Source organism: Sminthopsis crassicaudata, chromosome 2, assembly GCF_048593235.1.
Source record: "Sminthopsis crassicaudata isolate SCR6 chromosome 2, ASM4859323v1, whole genome shotgun sequence".
Classification (NCBI taxonomy): Eukaryota; Metazoa; Chordata; class Mammalia; order Dasyuromorphia; family Dasyuridae; genus Sminthopsis; species Sminthopsis crassicaudata.
Genome location: NC_133618.1, coordinates 208,167,824 through 208,185,783, shown reverse-complemented (window position 1 = coordinate 208,185,783; position 17,960 = coordinate 208,167,824). Strand labels below are relative to the sequence as shown.

Sequence of the window (17,960 nt, the reverse complement as noted above, 5' to 3'; positions counted from 1 at the left end):
GCATTTGAAAGAAAACTTGTAAAAGATGGTTGTGAAGGGCATCTTTTTTGACCTGAACTTCAGCACTCAGGTCTTACTTCAGGGTTTGTCTGGAGTTGCATGTAGGTAGAGCCCTCGGATTGCTCTAGGTAAATCATAAGTACATTTCATCAGCAATAATAGTAGTTAGAAAATGGGCTTCTATCTTAGTAGTTTTATTCAATAACAAAACACAACCATTTTGTCAATCTACATAATAGTCCTTAAAAATACATGTAGAAGAATAATAAGACTATATTAATAAATGCTGGAATCTTTTCTGAAATCCATCAAAAAGATAGGGAAATGATGATGATGATGATAACAACAATCCCTTTACTAATAAAGATTGTAAGATCTCTCTAATTTCTCATATTTTTCATCTGTAGTCTTCCATAAATTCTCTATAAAGAAATCCATTTTAATTTGATTTATTTATTTAATATTTCCCCAGTTACACTCAAAACACTTTTTTTACATTTGTTTTTAAAATTTTTGAGTTCTAGATTCTCTCCTTTATCCCCATCCACAATTAAGAAACCACAAGAGAAGTTTTGCAAAACATTTCCATAAATGTCAAGTTGTGAAAGAAAACATAGATCTCCTTCCTTAATGAAATAAAAACCTTCAAGAAAAACTAAGTTGAAAAAGAAAGAGAAAAAGAAAGTACTTTAATCTGTATTAAGACTCAATCATTCTTTTTCTTGTTATTTATTAATATACCCTAGATATGGATAGGATTTTTTATCATAAGTCTTTCAGAGTAGTTATGATGATTGTACTACTGAGAGTAATAAAATCATTTACAGTTAGTCATCCTAGAACATTGCTATTATTTTGTAATAGTACATTTCAGTACATTTTATTTTGTTTGAGTTCATGGAGAACTTTGCAGAGTTTTTCTTTTCTGAGAGCATTCTGCTCATCATTTCCCAGAGAGCAACAATATTCCATCACAAACACATACCGCAGTTTATTGAGCCATTCCCCAATTAATGGGCATCTCCTCAATTTCCAAATTTTGCCCTGAAAAGAGAGCTGCTATGAATATTTTTGTACATATAGGTCATTTTCTAAAGGATCCATTTTAATCTAGTTATTTTAACATATCCAGGGAGGTAGCCATACAATAGAATATAGATTTTCCAATCCTGATTCAGATTAATAGCTGGTGATATTAAATATCCAGATATTTACTAAAAATCTGGTGATATGAAGAGCACACTGTTCTGTGGCCTGTGTGAACTGTGTTCCAAAGGACAGGACAAAGGAGAAGTATTTAGTTGTGAAGGGGGTGAGGATAAGTGGAAGGAGGCATACCAAGGACCCTGCTAGTCAACAACTGTTTTCTTTCCTCTGTAGTGTGTTACAGAAGTGCCAGCAAATTGCAAGCCATGGTCTATGAGAGTCTGAAAAGAAAGTCGACAGAGCAAAGTCTTTGATGAGCAGAAGATGCCTCCAAGAGAAGGAAAACATTTATCATGGGATCCAAGATTCTAAATGCACAACATACAATATTCCTGGGTCATCATAACTCTGGATTAAGAAAATGGAACATTTAAAAGGATTTTAATCTACTATGTGATTTACAACGGATGTGATGAGAAAATTCAGAACTTAAAGATCTCAATAGTAGTAACTAAATATTTAGTAATGTTTATTTATATCAGATTTAATATAAAATCTATAGCTTCTTTTATAAAAAATTTCTGTAAATTTAGCACTATTGCTTAGAATATCACTAATGCCAAAATCAAAATCTCTCTAGACAACCTTCACAAGTTTGCCTCCTTGGATTCTTCAGTCAAGACTTACAACCTCCAGCAGTTTAGACCGAAGTTATCTGAAATCTACTTATCTTCCTTTAAGAGATTCTTCTTCTAATACCAGACCTTGAAATTCTGAGCTATCCCCCTTTGTTTAAGGATAATGGAGAATTGATGTTCTAAATTCTGCAAGAGCAAAAAAAAAAAAAAAAAAAAAAAAAAAAAGTGGCGCTCCCAGCCTTTTGTTTGCTGATAAAAAAGAAAAAAATAAAGTTCATGTCGATTTGACTTCATTTTGTATAGTTACATGGTTCAAGAAAGGAAACATGCTATAGGGGATAAAATACTGGGTTTGGAGGGTAGGAAAACAATTTTAAATCTTGCCTCTGACACTTACTAGCTGTGAATCTCCTGGTAGATCATTTAATGTCTAAGTATCTCAAATAACTCCTGGACCTTGTTTACTAAGTTATAGATGGTTAGTAGAGAAAGCTGTTAAACCTAACTGAGAGAAGGGGCGACTAGATGGCTCAATGGAGGGGCAGCTAGATGATGCAGTGGATAAAGCATTGGCCCTGAATTCAGGCGTATCTGAGCTCAGATCTGGCCTCAGACACTTAACACTTCCAAGTTGTATAACCCTGGGCAAAGTATCTTAATCCCAATTGTCTCAAAAACACAAACAAACAAACAAACAAACAAAAAACCCAAAGGCTATGGAGTAGAGGCCCATGCAGGGAAGTATGTATGGAGTCCTTAGGGAGGAACTATATTTAAAGAGATTTTTCAAGGCTGCCCAAAGGCTGATGCACATCTTAGCCATAACATTTCCCAAAGACCTGCCACTAAGTTGTAGAGTGTGTGACACATGTTGGTAGAATGTATAGCCAACTACATAGATCTTTTAACATCCTCAGAGTAACCTTAGTATCAGTGATGATCTTACTAATTAATTGCCATTTAACTGCTCGAAATCATTAATTAGCTGATCAACTGTTATTCAGTTCAGTCCTTTTTAAAATAGGAAGTGTTCAGTGGATTGGGGAATCTCTAGCTTGTATTTAGCAATGTTGGAAAAGTCATAAATAGGTGCTGTGATGACCGAGAACCAAAACTAAGGCTTATGGTTCTCAGTTCAATGATCCAGAGTGAGAATGTAAGAAGAGCATCTTGTCCAAGGTTTTTCTAGGTGTGATGACAGAGGGAAAAGCCCTGCCCTGGATTTGGAACATGGAACTTCAATACTTTGGTGGGAGAAGTAGCAAGGTTCCTTGTGGAGAAGTGGTCAGTCCTTCCTATTCCATAGTGAATGTAAGCTCAGAATGCTTTAGCCTTTCCTTGTATAAATGATTTTAAAATACCAAGTGCTACATAAATGTAAGATGTTATTGTTAATGAAAGTAATTTCATGCATCTTTTTTCAAATGAAACTACATTAGGTCATTCTAAACTGACTACTCTTAGAATGTTGTGGGGCAGGGACAACTTCATTTTTATTTTGTATCCCTAGCATTTAGGACAGTTCCTGGCACATAGTCGACTTTTAATAAATTCTTGTTGATTCAAAAGGAGCAAGAAGAGACAAAAGGAAGCTGCAGAATCCTATAGTTAGAACTTCAGAGAACATGCAGTCCAATCTGTACTTGAATAGGAATACTCTTTGCAACATTCCCAAATGATCATTCAGGTGTTTCCACTCAAATATTTTCAGTGAAGGGGAACCTACCATCTTCCAGGGCAGCTTATACCACTTTTGGACAACTCTAATTATAAAAAGGTTTTCTTTATGTTGAGCTTAAACTTTTTCCTCTAAAGCCTTCATTCATCACTCCTAGCTTTGTTCTGTGAGGATAAAACATATTGCATCTAGTTCCTCTTCCATATTACAGTTCTAAGATGCATGGGACCCTGGTTCTTGTCTTGTCTTTTTGACTACTTGCCTATCCATCCAGGCAATCCATTTCATCATTTCTCTTTAGACCTCACTCTCTTTATCTGCAAAGTAAGGTGATTGGATGAACTCTAAAGTCCTTTTTTGGCTATAAAAATTCTGTCATTCTATTATTTCTAAATGCAACAATATCAAAGATTTGCTATGCTCACAGAAATGGATCAATTATTATTAGGGGCTAATAAGATGTGAAGGCATCTCTCTGCTTCCTGTTCCCTAATATTCCCTTCATTCATGGGGCAGATAAAGAGAGAAAGGGAAGAAAATGTATTCTCAACTCTGGCAGCTATGAAATAAAGAATGCTGCCACCTCCTTGAACTTCTAGTTTTGATAAAAGATTTCACTCTTCTGAGTAGCTGATTACTATTAAGCATGCTCACACACAGCCTGGTTGTGGGGAGAGAAGTTCTTGAGAAGCAGCTTGGTTGATTAGAATGTTTAATGTGAGAAATAAATGAAGCTGTCAGCTATTCCAGGAAAGAAGTATCAGAAGGGTCAAACCTACCATTGGCACATGTTAAGTGCTAATAAATTATCATACTCACTCTTAATGATAATGAAGGAGCTTTTCTTTTGCTTTCTTTTATGATACATAAAGGAAAAAAATAGTAGTATACAAATACACAAGTATAAAAAGTATATACAAATATATAAGTATACAAAGTATATGAGTATACAAAGAGGAAAGTAACATATACCTTGGCTCTCAAGGGCCTTACATTCTAATTGGGAAGAGAATATATACAGAAGATTTTCGCGGCAATCAAATGGAAAGGTCTCAGGCTCCTTAAGGTATGGCAGCAAAGCAGATGGTAATACATCCTCTTTAAAGACATTTTTGATGACAAAATCCCAGCACTTCTTATACAATTTTCCTTTTTTAGGGGCTGGATAAATTCTGGCTCATTTACAGTGGGCTTAAGACTGGGGATCATTAAAACTTATATTTGATTTTACCTGGAGATCTACATGGGAAAATTATAGCTTTGGGGAGCATCTTTCTTTGAAAATTGCAAGTTAAAATTTTTGACTCCCAAACAAGCAATGGCTTAGACTTTCCCTTATTTGATTTATATTTTAGGATTATTACTGAACAGATTCTACATTGTAAAGGTGATACAAGAACAGAAGGAAGAGTATTTTTCCACTGGAGTTTAAAAGGCTAGGAGGCCCACTTAAGGTTATCTATTGCAGTATAATCTTGCAATAGGAAATGAGAGGGGCATACCTTCAGAAATAATTTTTGTTTTGTTTTGTTTTGTTTGCTTAAATCAAAATTAATTATACCCTTCACTATCATTTCAAATAGGCTGGGTAAATAAATTCAGGATGAAGTATAACATCTTGGCCTCTGAAGTAACTGCCTATCCTAGATCTATGATCTCCTCACAAGGTTTTGAGGCAGAAATATTTCAGAAATAAACCTCAGTTTGACTTCCTCACTTTTGTTCTCAGACCTATCTGATGCCTTTTATTTCTCAACCTAATCAGAGCTGAAGATGATTTTCATTCATACTGACAAGGAAAGACAATATATGCCTGGATTGTTGATTGATTTGATTAATTCAAATAAAATTTATGTATCTTTTTCCTTTTGGTAGGAAAGATAATTTAATATAAAGATTTCTGATCATTTCATACGGTTATCAAGAAAAATTCTAGATCTTTGGGTACACAAATCAAAATTAAAATGCTCATTTATTAATCTTGTGTTTTCACTTAAAAAAAAAAAAAACCTTACTGAAGCAAACAATTCTGCTACCTGTTTCTCCTCTTAACTGATCTCCCTTTCCCTGTTTTAATGAGGGAATAAGAATGGATTGTGTAACCTAATGTCCCTCTGTTCTAAATGACATTTATGTGTTGATGGGGGAGGGGAGTAGTGTTTCTCACAGGAAGTATGCAGAATCAGACATCATAATGCTCTACTAAAGAAAGAATTATTATTCAATAACTAAACTGTTGGCTAGAGCTTAAATAAAATGTGAGTTCTACGAATGTGTTCAATATAATTTTTGTCTGATTTCTCTTCTGTGAAGGGCTAAAGAAGAGGCCCTATGCTGGTTTTGCAATGGATGATGAGAAACTTTTTTTTTTAATTTTGAAGCTTTTTATTTTCAAAACATATGGACAGATAATTTGTCAACATTGACCCTTGCATAGAGTTGTGTTTCAGATTTTTCCTTCCTTAGGACGATGACAAACTTGAAAAGATGTATTTTGGAAAGTATGGAGGAAAGACAGTGGCAGAAAAAATTATAAAGTATCCGTTCATTAGTCTAATGTTGAGGTTGGAACTACTATGGGCTTGGATATAGCCCCAAGGCAAACAGGCATCCTTCAGCCAACAGACTTCCATAGGTTTTAGCATAGCCCTGTGCAAACAGGCATCCTTCAATGGTCCGACCTCCATGTGCTTCAGCATAGCTCCAGGTAGCCTCAGAGGCCAGACTACTACATACTTCAGGGTAGCACTGGACAAATCCAGAAATACCTCACCAAGCCTCAGCCCATGTCAGCCAGCACAATCAGGACCCTAGTTCAGCCCTGGATAAATTGCCAAAACCCTACAACATCTAGCAGCAACAGCCATCTCCCATTTCACTTTTTTTTTTTTTTTTTTTTTAGCAAAAAGCAACAACAAAATCTGTCCATACAAAGTTATTATAGTGATAAAGAAGATCAAAACACAAACTCAGAATAAGGCAACAATGTCAAAATACTGGTGGACAGAACCCCAAAGGAAAATAGGAAGTGATTTTAAGAAATAACTCATGGAAGAGCTGAAAAAGGAGCTTATAAACCACATAAGAGAAGTAGAAGTAAATTTGTATGTACAAAAAATGTAAGTGATATAAGAGAATTGTGAAAAAAAAAGAGTCAAGAGATTAGAAAGTTGCTTTAAAAGGACAACTGGCCAAATAGAAAAGGAGTTACAAAAATACACTGAAGAAAACAGATGCTCAAAGAGTACAATTGGCCAAATGGGAAAAAAAAAAAGTACAAAATCTAACATGAGAAAAACAACATCTTAAAATTAAGAATTGGGCAAGAGGAAACTGATTATTTGATGAGATATCAGGAATCAAATAGATTTAAAAAAAGGAAAAATTGGAAGAAAATATAACATACCCCATGGAAAAAACAATTGACCTGGAAAATAGATCCAGGAGAGATATCAGAATCACTGGACCATCTGAAAGCCTTGATTAAAAAGAGAACCTGGACAGCATCCTTGAAGAAATTATTAAGGAGAACTGCTATGATGTCTTGGATGCAGAGGGCAAAATATGCATTGAAAGAATACATCCATCATCTAGGAAAGAGATCCCCAAATAAAAACTTCCAGTTACATTATAGCCAAATTTCAGAGTAATCACGTCAAGAAAAAATACTATAAGTGACCAAAAAGAAACAATTCAAATGTTGGGGAGTGAAAATCAGGATTACACAGGACTTGGCAGTTGTAGTACTAAAGGAGTGGAGGTCATGGAACATGATATTCCAGAAGGCAAAGAACTTCAACCAAGAATCACTTACTAGCAAAATTAAGCATAATACATCAAAGGAAATAAAATGGCCTTTCAATGAAATAGAGAGATTTCAAGCTTTCATAAGGAGAAGACTAAACTCCCTCACTTCTTTTATTTAATCTCCTCAGCTTTTAATTTTCATTCATCGGTAATAGAAGGAAGGAAGGGAGTTGGGACTGAGAGAAGGTAGAGCAGACCACGGGAGGTGACAGAAAAAAGTAAAACACTGGTGAGGAGGAAAAGGCTAAAAGGAGAGGAGGAAGAATAGAATGGAGGAAAACACACAGTTAGTAATCATAACTATAAATGTAAATCCATAAAATGGAAGCAAATAACAGTATATCAAAAAAACAAACAAACCAGAATCCTCAATATTCTGTTTACAAAAAATATACTTGAAGCAGAGAGATATACAGTGAATAAAGGTAAGTGGGATCGATTGGAATCTATTATGTTTATGCTGAAGTTAAAGAAAAAAAAAAAAAAACATGATTTCAGACAAAACAAAAGCAAAAATAGACCTAATTAAAAGAGATAAGGAAACTACATCTTGCTAAAAAGGTACCATAGACAATGAAGCAATATAAACATTAACCATACATGTACCATGTGGTATAACATCCAAATTCTTAAAGAAGAAATTAAGTGAGTTACAGGAAGAAAAAAACAAAACTATACTAGTGGAAGACTTCAATTGCCCCCTCTCAGAACTCAATAAATCAAGCCAACAAAGAAACAAGAAAAAACAATTTCAGATGAAGGCATAGGAGGAAGTGCTCTCAACCATTTTTGATCAGAGAAATGCAAATTAAAACAACTCTGAGACACCATCTTACATTTTTCAGGTTGACTAATATGACAAAAATGGAAAATGATAAATGTTGAAGAAGGTATGGGGAAAATTGGGACACTAATGAATCATTGGTAGGTGCACTTATCTAACTTGTCTAACCACTTTGGAGAGTAATTCAGATCCTATGAATAAAGGGCAAACAAACTGTGTATACTTTTTAATCCAGCAATACCATGACTAGGTCTGTATAATAATAGCATCTACCTCCCAGGGTTGTTGTCAAGATCAAGTAAGATAATAATCATAAAGTGTTTAGCACATGTTAGATGCTATATAAACATTTTTATTATTTTGTTATGTATTTATATTGACTTGGTTACTTTGCCCAAAATAATGGGTCTATGGAAGGATTTAATATGTTGTTTAATAACACACAATTCAAATTTAAAATATCTTCGTTACTGATAAAGCTATTGTCTGAGATTGAGCTTTATCACCCTAGAGTGTTTTGAAGAGACAAGATTTAACATAAATAAAGCCAAGAAGAAAAAAAAAAAAAAAAAGCACCTCATGCCACAGACAACAGGCAGAAGGAAAATTAACCCATATATATGTAAGAGGAAAACCTCTGGAAGAGTGACCTAGGGTTTAATTCTGAGGGTTGGCTCATAAGTGCCCAGGTTAATTATAGATTAACGTCATGATTCACAAATCTTCAATGTGAAGCATCTCTTCTCTTCACTGCTTGGAATATGAACTTCTTGAAGACATACTATAATTTTATTTTTTTATAACATACTCATTTTCTAAAGTAATAACTGGCAGATAGATAGCTTGTGTTTAATAAATGCTGTTGACTAATGGTCATTTGATTGTTGAAACCAGGTCTATCTTCCCTTTCTCTTGATCCATTGTTCCCATTACTGCTTTGGAGCTTGAAATTTATGCTTCTTTTCCTTTCTGGGATTCCCTTTCCCTTCTTTTCTATCTGTCTGAATTCTACTTAGTACTTGTGAAGCCTTGCCCATCTTCTGCAGTGTGATTAAATCTCAGCTCTGCCACTCACTTTCTGTGTGACTTTGAGCAAGTCTTTAACTCCTCTGAGCCTCAGTTTTCCCTTTGATGGATGAGGGGATGACTTCTGAGATTCTATCCACTTCTATATGTTTCTTGGTTATCAAGTAGATACTCCATTCCTGTGTCTCTTGGGAATCAATGTAGAGAGTAAAAAGACTGCACATCTGGATTCACATCTTGTTTCCACTATTTACTAGTTATGTGTCCATGGGTAGCACATTTAATCTCTGAGCCTCAATTTTTCACCTATAAAATGGGTAGCTTAGTATACATCTTAATTCACAGGTCTGAGAAGATGCTCAAATTAGATATTTGTAAAACATAATATAACTCTGAAGCGTGGTTAATGGGAACCAATAGTCTTTCTTTACTTAAGTTCAGTGTCCTAATATGGATAACTTTAATAGTGTGATGAGAAGTTTGAATTTTTCCCTAAATTTCATCCCAAAGATAATAATCACTTAATATTTTTGAACAAGGGATTAAGACAATCTGACCAATGCTTTAAGAATATTAATTTGGTAGTTATATTGAAGATAGATTAAGAGAAAGGTAAGACTAGGAGTAAGGAAACCAATAAGGAGGCTGTTTTAATGGTACAATTGAGAGGTAATGAGGACCTGAACTAGGATAGTATATGAAAAAAAAAAAAAAAAGAAAAATATGTCATAGAGATGGTGGAGGAAGGACTTAAAAAATTGCCAATGACAGCAATTTAAAATTGTGAACCAGAATTATTTGAAGGATAGTGGTGCCTCTAGAAATCAAGAAGTTTGGAGAAAGGATAGATTGGGATGGGGGCAGAAAAGGCTATAATGACATCTATTTTAGATGTGTTAAACTTAAGATGCTTATATCCAATTGATCTTTTATCTTTTTGAAACTATTTCATCATTTGTAAAATGACTGTGGAACTCTGTTTTTGTGGGACACTTGAGGTAATTAAGGAAACTTTGCAATTTGCTAAAAGCTATTCAGCTCACTCCTTCCTATTCAATTTCACACCTAAATTGTTGTCTGTCTGTATTATTTGTCCTATATACATATATTTATAAATGTACTTTAAACAATGTTTATTCAAATATATGTCATAATATGGCCAATAAGAATTCTTCATCCACTTGGGTTTTTTTTGTTTTTTTTTTTTTGTTTGTTTTGTCAGACTTTCAAACTCTTTTTAATACATATGTCTCTTCAGAGACAATATTCCAGGGCTTAATATGAGCAGTACTATTAATATGATAATGCCAATTGGACATAAGGAAGACTTTACCATTCACAGAGAAACCTTCTTCAACTTGGAATTTTTGGTAGAACTTCTTTATTACAATGTGTAATACCATCCATAAGTATACATCTCCCTACTTTGTGATTTGTCAAATGTTTATGAAACAAGGGATTTTAAAGAGGATTGTTTCTATTATTTTTTTTAATGACTTTGATATATGGGTAAAGTATGGGTGAGAAACATTTTACAGGATTATCATTTTAAAGTAGAGAGGAACTAAGAATTCATTGAGTCCAATTATCTCATGCTACATCTGAGGAAACTGATGCCCAAAGAAGTTAGTATCTGAGATGGGATTCAAATATAGTTCTTCTTAACTTCAAATATAGTATCTAATGCTTCATGCTTCCTCTGCTTAGGAGATAAGAAACATGAAACAATCACTAGAAAGGACCCTGTAAAGTTAATTATTTTTAAATATCAATATTCTACTAGAACTGTTATATGACAGTAAGACATATACTATAACAGACATTTTAGTATTAAAAAAAGATTGATAGAAAGGATCATTGTAAGTGGGGGCAAGCAGGCTGCAATAAATATATAACCAAATAGGAACTTTGAAGAATAGGAATAGAAAAGGTTATTGAGGATATTTATATTAGGAAAAGAATATAGTAGATAAGCTTGAGGGATGACATGGATTTCTAGAGTATTATTCTGTTACTCACTTGATTTCAGGAGAAAGTGAGGAAATTTTCTAGTGAAAGGGACCCCATAGGTGAAATTATGGTAAGACATGGATCTATGATCTACAATAATGGAGGGAAGTATTTAATCCATAAGATTATAGCTACATTTGTATATTAGAATAAGATGAAGATAACATCTATATTGTCTACTTTATAGGATTTATGTAAATATAAATGTATGTTTATAGGCAAGGATTAACTCTGGAATCCAAATGGGTAGGAGAAGTCAGAAGTGACTCTGAGGTCTAAAATCTCAGGGAAGGTAGAAATAAGGATCTTACAAACAAAAATAGGAGGATGTAGTTAGTTTATAAAGAAAACAAGACTTTCAGTTTGGGACATAGTAAGTTTAATATGAATGTGAGATATACAGATAAAGCTATCCAATAGAAGGTTGGTATTCTGGCAACAAAGCTCAACAAAAAGCATAATAGAGAGCGCTCTCCTGAAGTGGATTGAATTTTGGAATGAAGTTGAAAGAATACTAGAACTGGGATTAAGTCAGTTTTATATATTGAATAAGATAAACTTATTCAATTTATCCTTGAATAAATGATTCAATTTATCATGAATTTGAGAATGATACTCAAACTTATGGGAATGGATTAGATTAATGGAGGAGAAAGGATAGAAAGGAAATGGCCAAAGACAAAACATTAGGAAGGGTGATCCACATAGGGATGCCCTGGATCCAGCTTTAGCCAGCTTTGAAGCCAATAGTTCAATTTTCAATGTGAGCATTTACCCTTCAGAAATCAACAAACTAGAAGTCAAAGTTTGATTTATTATTTTGTTGATTGTGAGGAAAAATGAAGATTAAATTTAAAGGTGTGTGGTGAGTTTGTTCTCCTCTACCTCCTTCAGAACTGCTTGTTAAACATTTATCACTACACCATTCCTAGATACTAGAGAAGTTGTTTCAGTTGCAAATGACACAAATTTAAATAAACAATAAACCAGGGCCATTCTTTGACTTCCATAGTTGATATTCCCTGCAGTTCAACCATTTAGACGTTAGATGGCATCAGGAGATTGAATTTAAAACATTTGAGTGCCCAAAATGAAACTCAAAGAGAGGTTTGTCCTCAGTGACAAGAACATTAAGTCTGGATCAAAATTGACAAACCGGGAATAATTACATTAATGGAAAAGTGTCCTGGGAAGTTATTGATCAACAGATCTGAAGAGGACACTGAACTTAAAATCAAGTCCAGGTCCCATTATTTGCCGTGTGTATGATTTTGAGTAAAACATTTAACTTGCTCAGGAGTTGACTAGATTATCACTAATACCCAATCCCCCACCATTATCCAATTTAATAATCTATCTCTGAGTTTTGAGTGAGGAGGGAGCAGATAGAGGTTACTCTGTAAGTTTATTCTTGCTTTTATTTTTGATATGTTAAAAATATTGGGCAACTAAGTGGCTCAAAGGATAGAATGACATACTTGGAGTCAGGAATATTTATCTTCCTGAGACCAAAGCTGGCCTCAAACACTTACCAGCTGTGTGATTTTGGGCAAGTCTAGAGTTCAATCTATAAGAGGAGACAATATGCAAATAACTTTGTCCAGATAAAATATATATAGATTAAATCATCTAATCAACAAAGAAAGCATTAGCATTAAGGGGGATTGTAAAAGACCCCAAGCACTCTTCTAGGAACTGGGAATAGATACAAAGACAAAACCTAATGAGTCCCTGTGTTTAAGGAGCTGACATTCTAACAAATGAAGATAATAAATGGCTATATAGGTATAGATAGATCGAATGCGCTGACATGCTAATAGATGGAGACCATAAATAGACATATAGGGATATATAGATCAGATGAAAAGCAGATGTGAGATAACATTATCCATGGGGTGGACCAGGAAGGATTTCATGCAGAAGGAGGTACTTGAGTAGAATCTTGAGAGGAACCAGGAAATTCCAAAACATGAAGATGAGGAAGGAGATAGTGAGTACTATCCCTCTTGCAAATGTTGTTAGAGCCAAATGAATATTTTTGGAATATGAGTCCTTTGGTTATTTTATTCCCAACTTTAGTGCTTTTATACACAGTCTCTCATGCCTGGATGCCATTTGTTTCTTTCTTCTACCTTTTGAATGTCCTAGTAACCTTCATTCAACTTAAAAATTGCCTTGTAGGACAAGATCTTTTCTGATTCCTTTCTATCATTTTTTAAGGGAAAATTTGTCTTAACTGATGCAGAGTGAATCAAGAAAAACCAAGAGAAAGCAATAATAACACTGTAAAAATAGACAACTTTGAAATCTTATGAACTCTTATTAACACAATGACCAACGATGTTTCCAAAGAAACAGCAATGAGAGATCCACTACTTAACATAGAGGTGTGTAATGGACTCATTACACAGAATGAAGCATATATTTTTGGACATGGCTAATGAAGGAATTTATTTTCATTATGCATATTTGGTTTTGTTTTTCTTATTTTCTTTCTGAATTGGGAGTAGGGGGGGAGAAGAAAAATTCTTGTTAAATTTTTTAAAATTAATAAAGGCATTTTTTTAAAGAATCTAGAATGTGTCAGACATTGTACTAGGTACTGTGGAGTTACAATGTGAAAATGAATCAAAGATTCTTTATTGGAAGCGACCACTGTACAAAAAAAGATACAAAATTAAATACAAAATAGATGATTTTCTCCCCCCAAAAAAATTTCAAGAGGAAAGTTCTAGCAACTGGGATGGGGAAAGGGAAATATCAGGTTTCATATCCTGAAGGGAGTGGCAATGAAGCTGACCTTTGAAGGAAAGTAAATATTTTATTAAGCAGAGGGGAGAAACAGATCATTCTAGATATAGGAAATAGACTTTGAATAAGCAGAGAGAGGGAAGTTGTATATGTACAAAAGAGAGTTACTATGCAAGCTAGTTGGCTACAAGGTAGAGTTGAGAGGGAAAGAGTAATCAATAATAAATCTGGAAAAGGTGTCTGGATTGTAAAAGATTCAGAAAGCCAAAGGTGAGAGTGAATCACTGGATCTTCTTAAAGGAAGAGTACCATGATCAAACCTGTATTTTAGGAATATCACTATGGTATAAAGGATGTGATCCTGGGCAAGTCACTTAACTCTGTTTGCCTCAGATACTCATCTGTAAAATGAGCTGGAGAAGAAAATGCAAAGCATTTCAGTATCTTTGCCAAGAAAACACCAAATTGGGTCATAAAAAGTCAGACACAATTGAACAACAGTAACAAAAATATAGTTTGAGATCTGGTACTACTAAGCCATCTTCCTTCACATTTTTCTTTTCATTGATTGTCTTAATATTCTTGACCTTTTGTTCCTCCAGATGAATTTTGTTATTACTTTTTTATAGTACCATAAAGCAAATCTTTAATAGTTTTATAGGTACAGCACTGAATAAGTAAATTTAGATAGCATTGTCATTTTTATTATCAATACCCAACCTACTCATGAACAATTTGTATATCTTGAATTATTTAGATCCATCTTTGTGTGAAAAGTATTTTGTAATTGTGTTTATATAGTCCCTGTGTCCTATGTCTTGCTAAGTAGACTCCCAGGTATTTTATATTGTCTGCATTTATTTTAAATGGAATTTATTTTTCTATCATTCTCTTCCTTCTGGGTTTTGTTGGTAATACATAGAAATGTTGATGATTTGTATGGGTTTATTTTATATCCTGAATTAGATGGATGGTGGAAGAAGCTGAAATAGAGAAATCAATTAGGAGGCTATTAAAATTATCCAAGTAAGAGATGAGAGCTTAAACTAAAGTGGTAGCAGGGCAAATGGAGAGAAGAGAATAGAGGCAAGATAAATTGGGGGGTAGAATGCACTAGACAGCAATTATTGATGTGGAAGGGGTAAGAAAGATGCAAGAGTCAAAAATGACTCCTTGCTTATGAACCTGGATGACCAGAAGGATGGCAGTATCCTCAGCAGAAATAGTGAGGTCAGGAGGATGGAAGGATTTGGTGTGAAAGGTAAGGAATTCTGTTTTGGTTATGTTGACTTTTCAAAACCTATGTTATCTATGTCATATCATCCAGATAGGATATATGGGTTCACTTTATATATGCATGTTAATATAAATTTATTTTTCTCTGTTTCTCTCAACTCAGAAAAATAAAAACTTTTTGAGTGCAGGAATTTTTTGTCTTTATATCCCTAGAACTTAGCCTGGTGCTTAAGAAATACTCTTGATATTAATTCAGTTAAATTCAATAAGCATTTAAGTTCTTACTATGTGCCAAGGGCTGTGCTAAGTGTTAGAGAGAAAAATAAGAAAAAGAAAGAATCCCTAATTCTTACATCCTAATGGTGGAATGCAAACCCATGAAAAGAATCTGGAAAGGAGTGGAATAGGATGGGAGTGGTGCTAAATTATGTGCCTTATAAAAGGGGAAAATGCAGTTTTTGTAAATGTAGGGTTGGAGATGGTAACATTTTAAAATCTAGTAAATACTATGGCTCCATTTTCAGGCAAGCCAAGAGGCTGAAGGAATCACTGTGGAGTCTATGACATTATAAAAGGTCAATTTGGGCTTCTTCCATTGTAGTTCTTGGACATGTCCCAGGTTCTGCCCCAATTTCTTCTTTTAAGTTTTATACTCTTTGTCAATAGCCCTGTTAGGGACCAGAGAAATCCCAAAATGTCCAAGCTGTTGTTTCACCTCTAGCCAGAGAGATGGAGTAGCTTCAGGATCTGGGTGTGGGAGGGAAAGGAAGGGGAAGAAAGAAGGGTGTGGGAGGGAGCCAGAGTTTAGAAAGAGAATCAAAATAATCTCACATAATAAATGGCAAGCAACACTCCCTTCCCCTTATCTCTTGATATTTTTATCCCCATCTGAGGGGGAGCCCGGAAATAGCCTGATCACTGTTTGGTTAGGTCCCACTATGTATCTATTCAGAACAATCAACTTCCTTCTGAACCAGAAGGAGACCTTGAAGCCCACAGGTCCTGCAACCTGCCCTTTTGTTCAGTACCTTTCCCAAATGGGGGAGTAATGGCTGCCTGGCGAGAAATAGGATTCTGTGACATCATTATCTCTTGGAACAAAATGAACTGATATTGGAAAGAAGAAAAGCAGCTCATAACTTTGAGGCTATTGGGAGTGTCCCCACTACCTCAATCTCCCTGCTAAAGTATTTCTCAAATTGAAGTCTAATCACCAGCTCTACCAATGAGTGAAAGCCTTGGCTACAGAAATCTAATGTCATTGGAGACTAGAGTATATAGGGATATTTCCCTCTTTGGTTTTTATTTCCAAATGGAAATAAAATACCCTAACAGATTGATAAAACTTCTTTTTCCCAAAAAAGTATTGGCTCTAATATAGAAGAAAGAAATTTCATTTTTTTAAAAGTTAACAAATAAGAAAGAACACTAGGTTGAGAGTGATGAGATCTGTGAAAACTAGCTGTATGACCTTGTGTAAGCTATTTTACCTCTTAGTTGTTTTCTTTCTCTATAAAATAAAGGAATAACTCTAGGTCACTTCTAAGATTCTATGCAGTGCTATTTCCATTATGTTTATTCTAAATCAAAGTATCATTCTATAGGCAAATTACAGTAGGTACAAAGGATATAGAGTTTCATGGAGAAGCTGGCGAAGGCTTTAAAAGGAACCAGATCATACTAATAGACAGAAATGACTATGGAATGCATCCCTGACTGTTGGCAAAGGCAAAGACTTGAAGATGGAAAAGGCCAATTTGAATAGAAGGTAGAATTTGTCAAGAGGAATAGTCCCATACTCCAGAGACAAAGATGCCCTTCCTCTGACATTCCCTCTATTGTTCTGAGTATGATCACTGCTCTAACTCTTTAATTCGAATAATGATCATATTTGCTGGCATGTGCATAGTGCTTTAATGTCTGCAAACCATTTTTATACACCATATTATTTGTTACTCAACATCTCTGGAGGGTTGGTATAGTGGATATTGCTATCTTGAGTCTATAGATAAAGAAAATGAGTCTTAGACGTGATGGCATAGACAATCACCCAACTAGTTAATATTGTAGTTAGGATTTGAACCCATGTGTTACTGATCAGTTCAGCTGTACCGTGTAGCTATTCTGGGACTATACCCTATTTGCTTTTAAATTGATTACACATTCTAATTATCCCTCTAATTCAGTCAGTAGGTAGATCAGAATCCATCCACTGAAATATGATTATAAACCCTGGATCACATGTAATCTCTTCTAATCTGTTTATTCTAAACACATTTCCTCAGAATATATTCCCTGAAAGCCCTGCTTTTAGTTTTCTTACAAGCTAGAATATAACTTGTCCCTGTCTGTTTTCTTATGATTTCATAGCATTTGTATATTTTACAATTTCCAATTAACTTATATCTGTGATCTGCTGTCCTCGGAGCAACTCTAGCAGGTTGGCAAGGGAAGTCTTGTTACTCTCACTTTATAGATGTAGAGATAAGTGATTTGTCCAGACATCCACCTAATAAATGGCAGAGCTAATTAACAGCTGCATCATTTCACTATTCATTCTTTCACTAAAGTCTTCACTATAAGGAAGATTCAAGCCATCCATTTAACTGGCAATTCAATTACAGAGCAACTTAATTTATTCATTCACTCATTATTCAACAAGCATATACTAGGCATCTACTGTGTGCCAGGCATTCTGTCAGGTGCTAGGTATACAAAAAGAAAAACACAAAATAGCCCTTTCCTCAAGGAGATTATAGTCTACTAGAGCCCAGTATGTGGTTTTGTTCTACTCTATTTTCTCTCTCCTCTTATCAACAATCACCTGGCTAGGAATTCCCAAAGAGGAAACTCCATGTGCCAATGCCATTTGGTAACTGTCTTA

General features: G+C 34.6%; 1 protein-coding gene across 1 annotated transcript in view; it reads left to right on the top strand.

Moving 5' to 3' along the window:
• The window catches only part of XDH (xanthine dehydrogenase), a 66,525-nt gene extending 64,453 nt beyond the window's left edge, over positions 1-2,072 (top strand). Inside the window, exon 36 of the mRNA XM_074288129.1 lies at positions 1,381-2,072. Coding sequence (XP_074144230.1) covers positions 1,381-1,431 — 51 coding nt within the window. The 3' untranslated portion in view covers positions 1,432-2,072. The remainder of the gene's footprint in view (positions 1-1,380) is intronic.
• Positions 2,073-17,960: the final 15,888 nt, after the last annotated feature.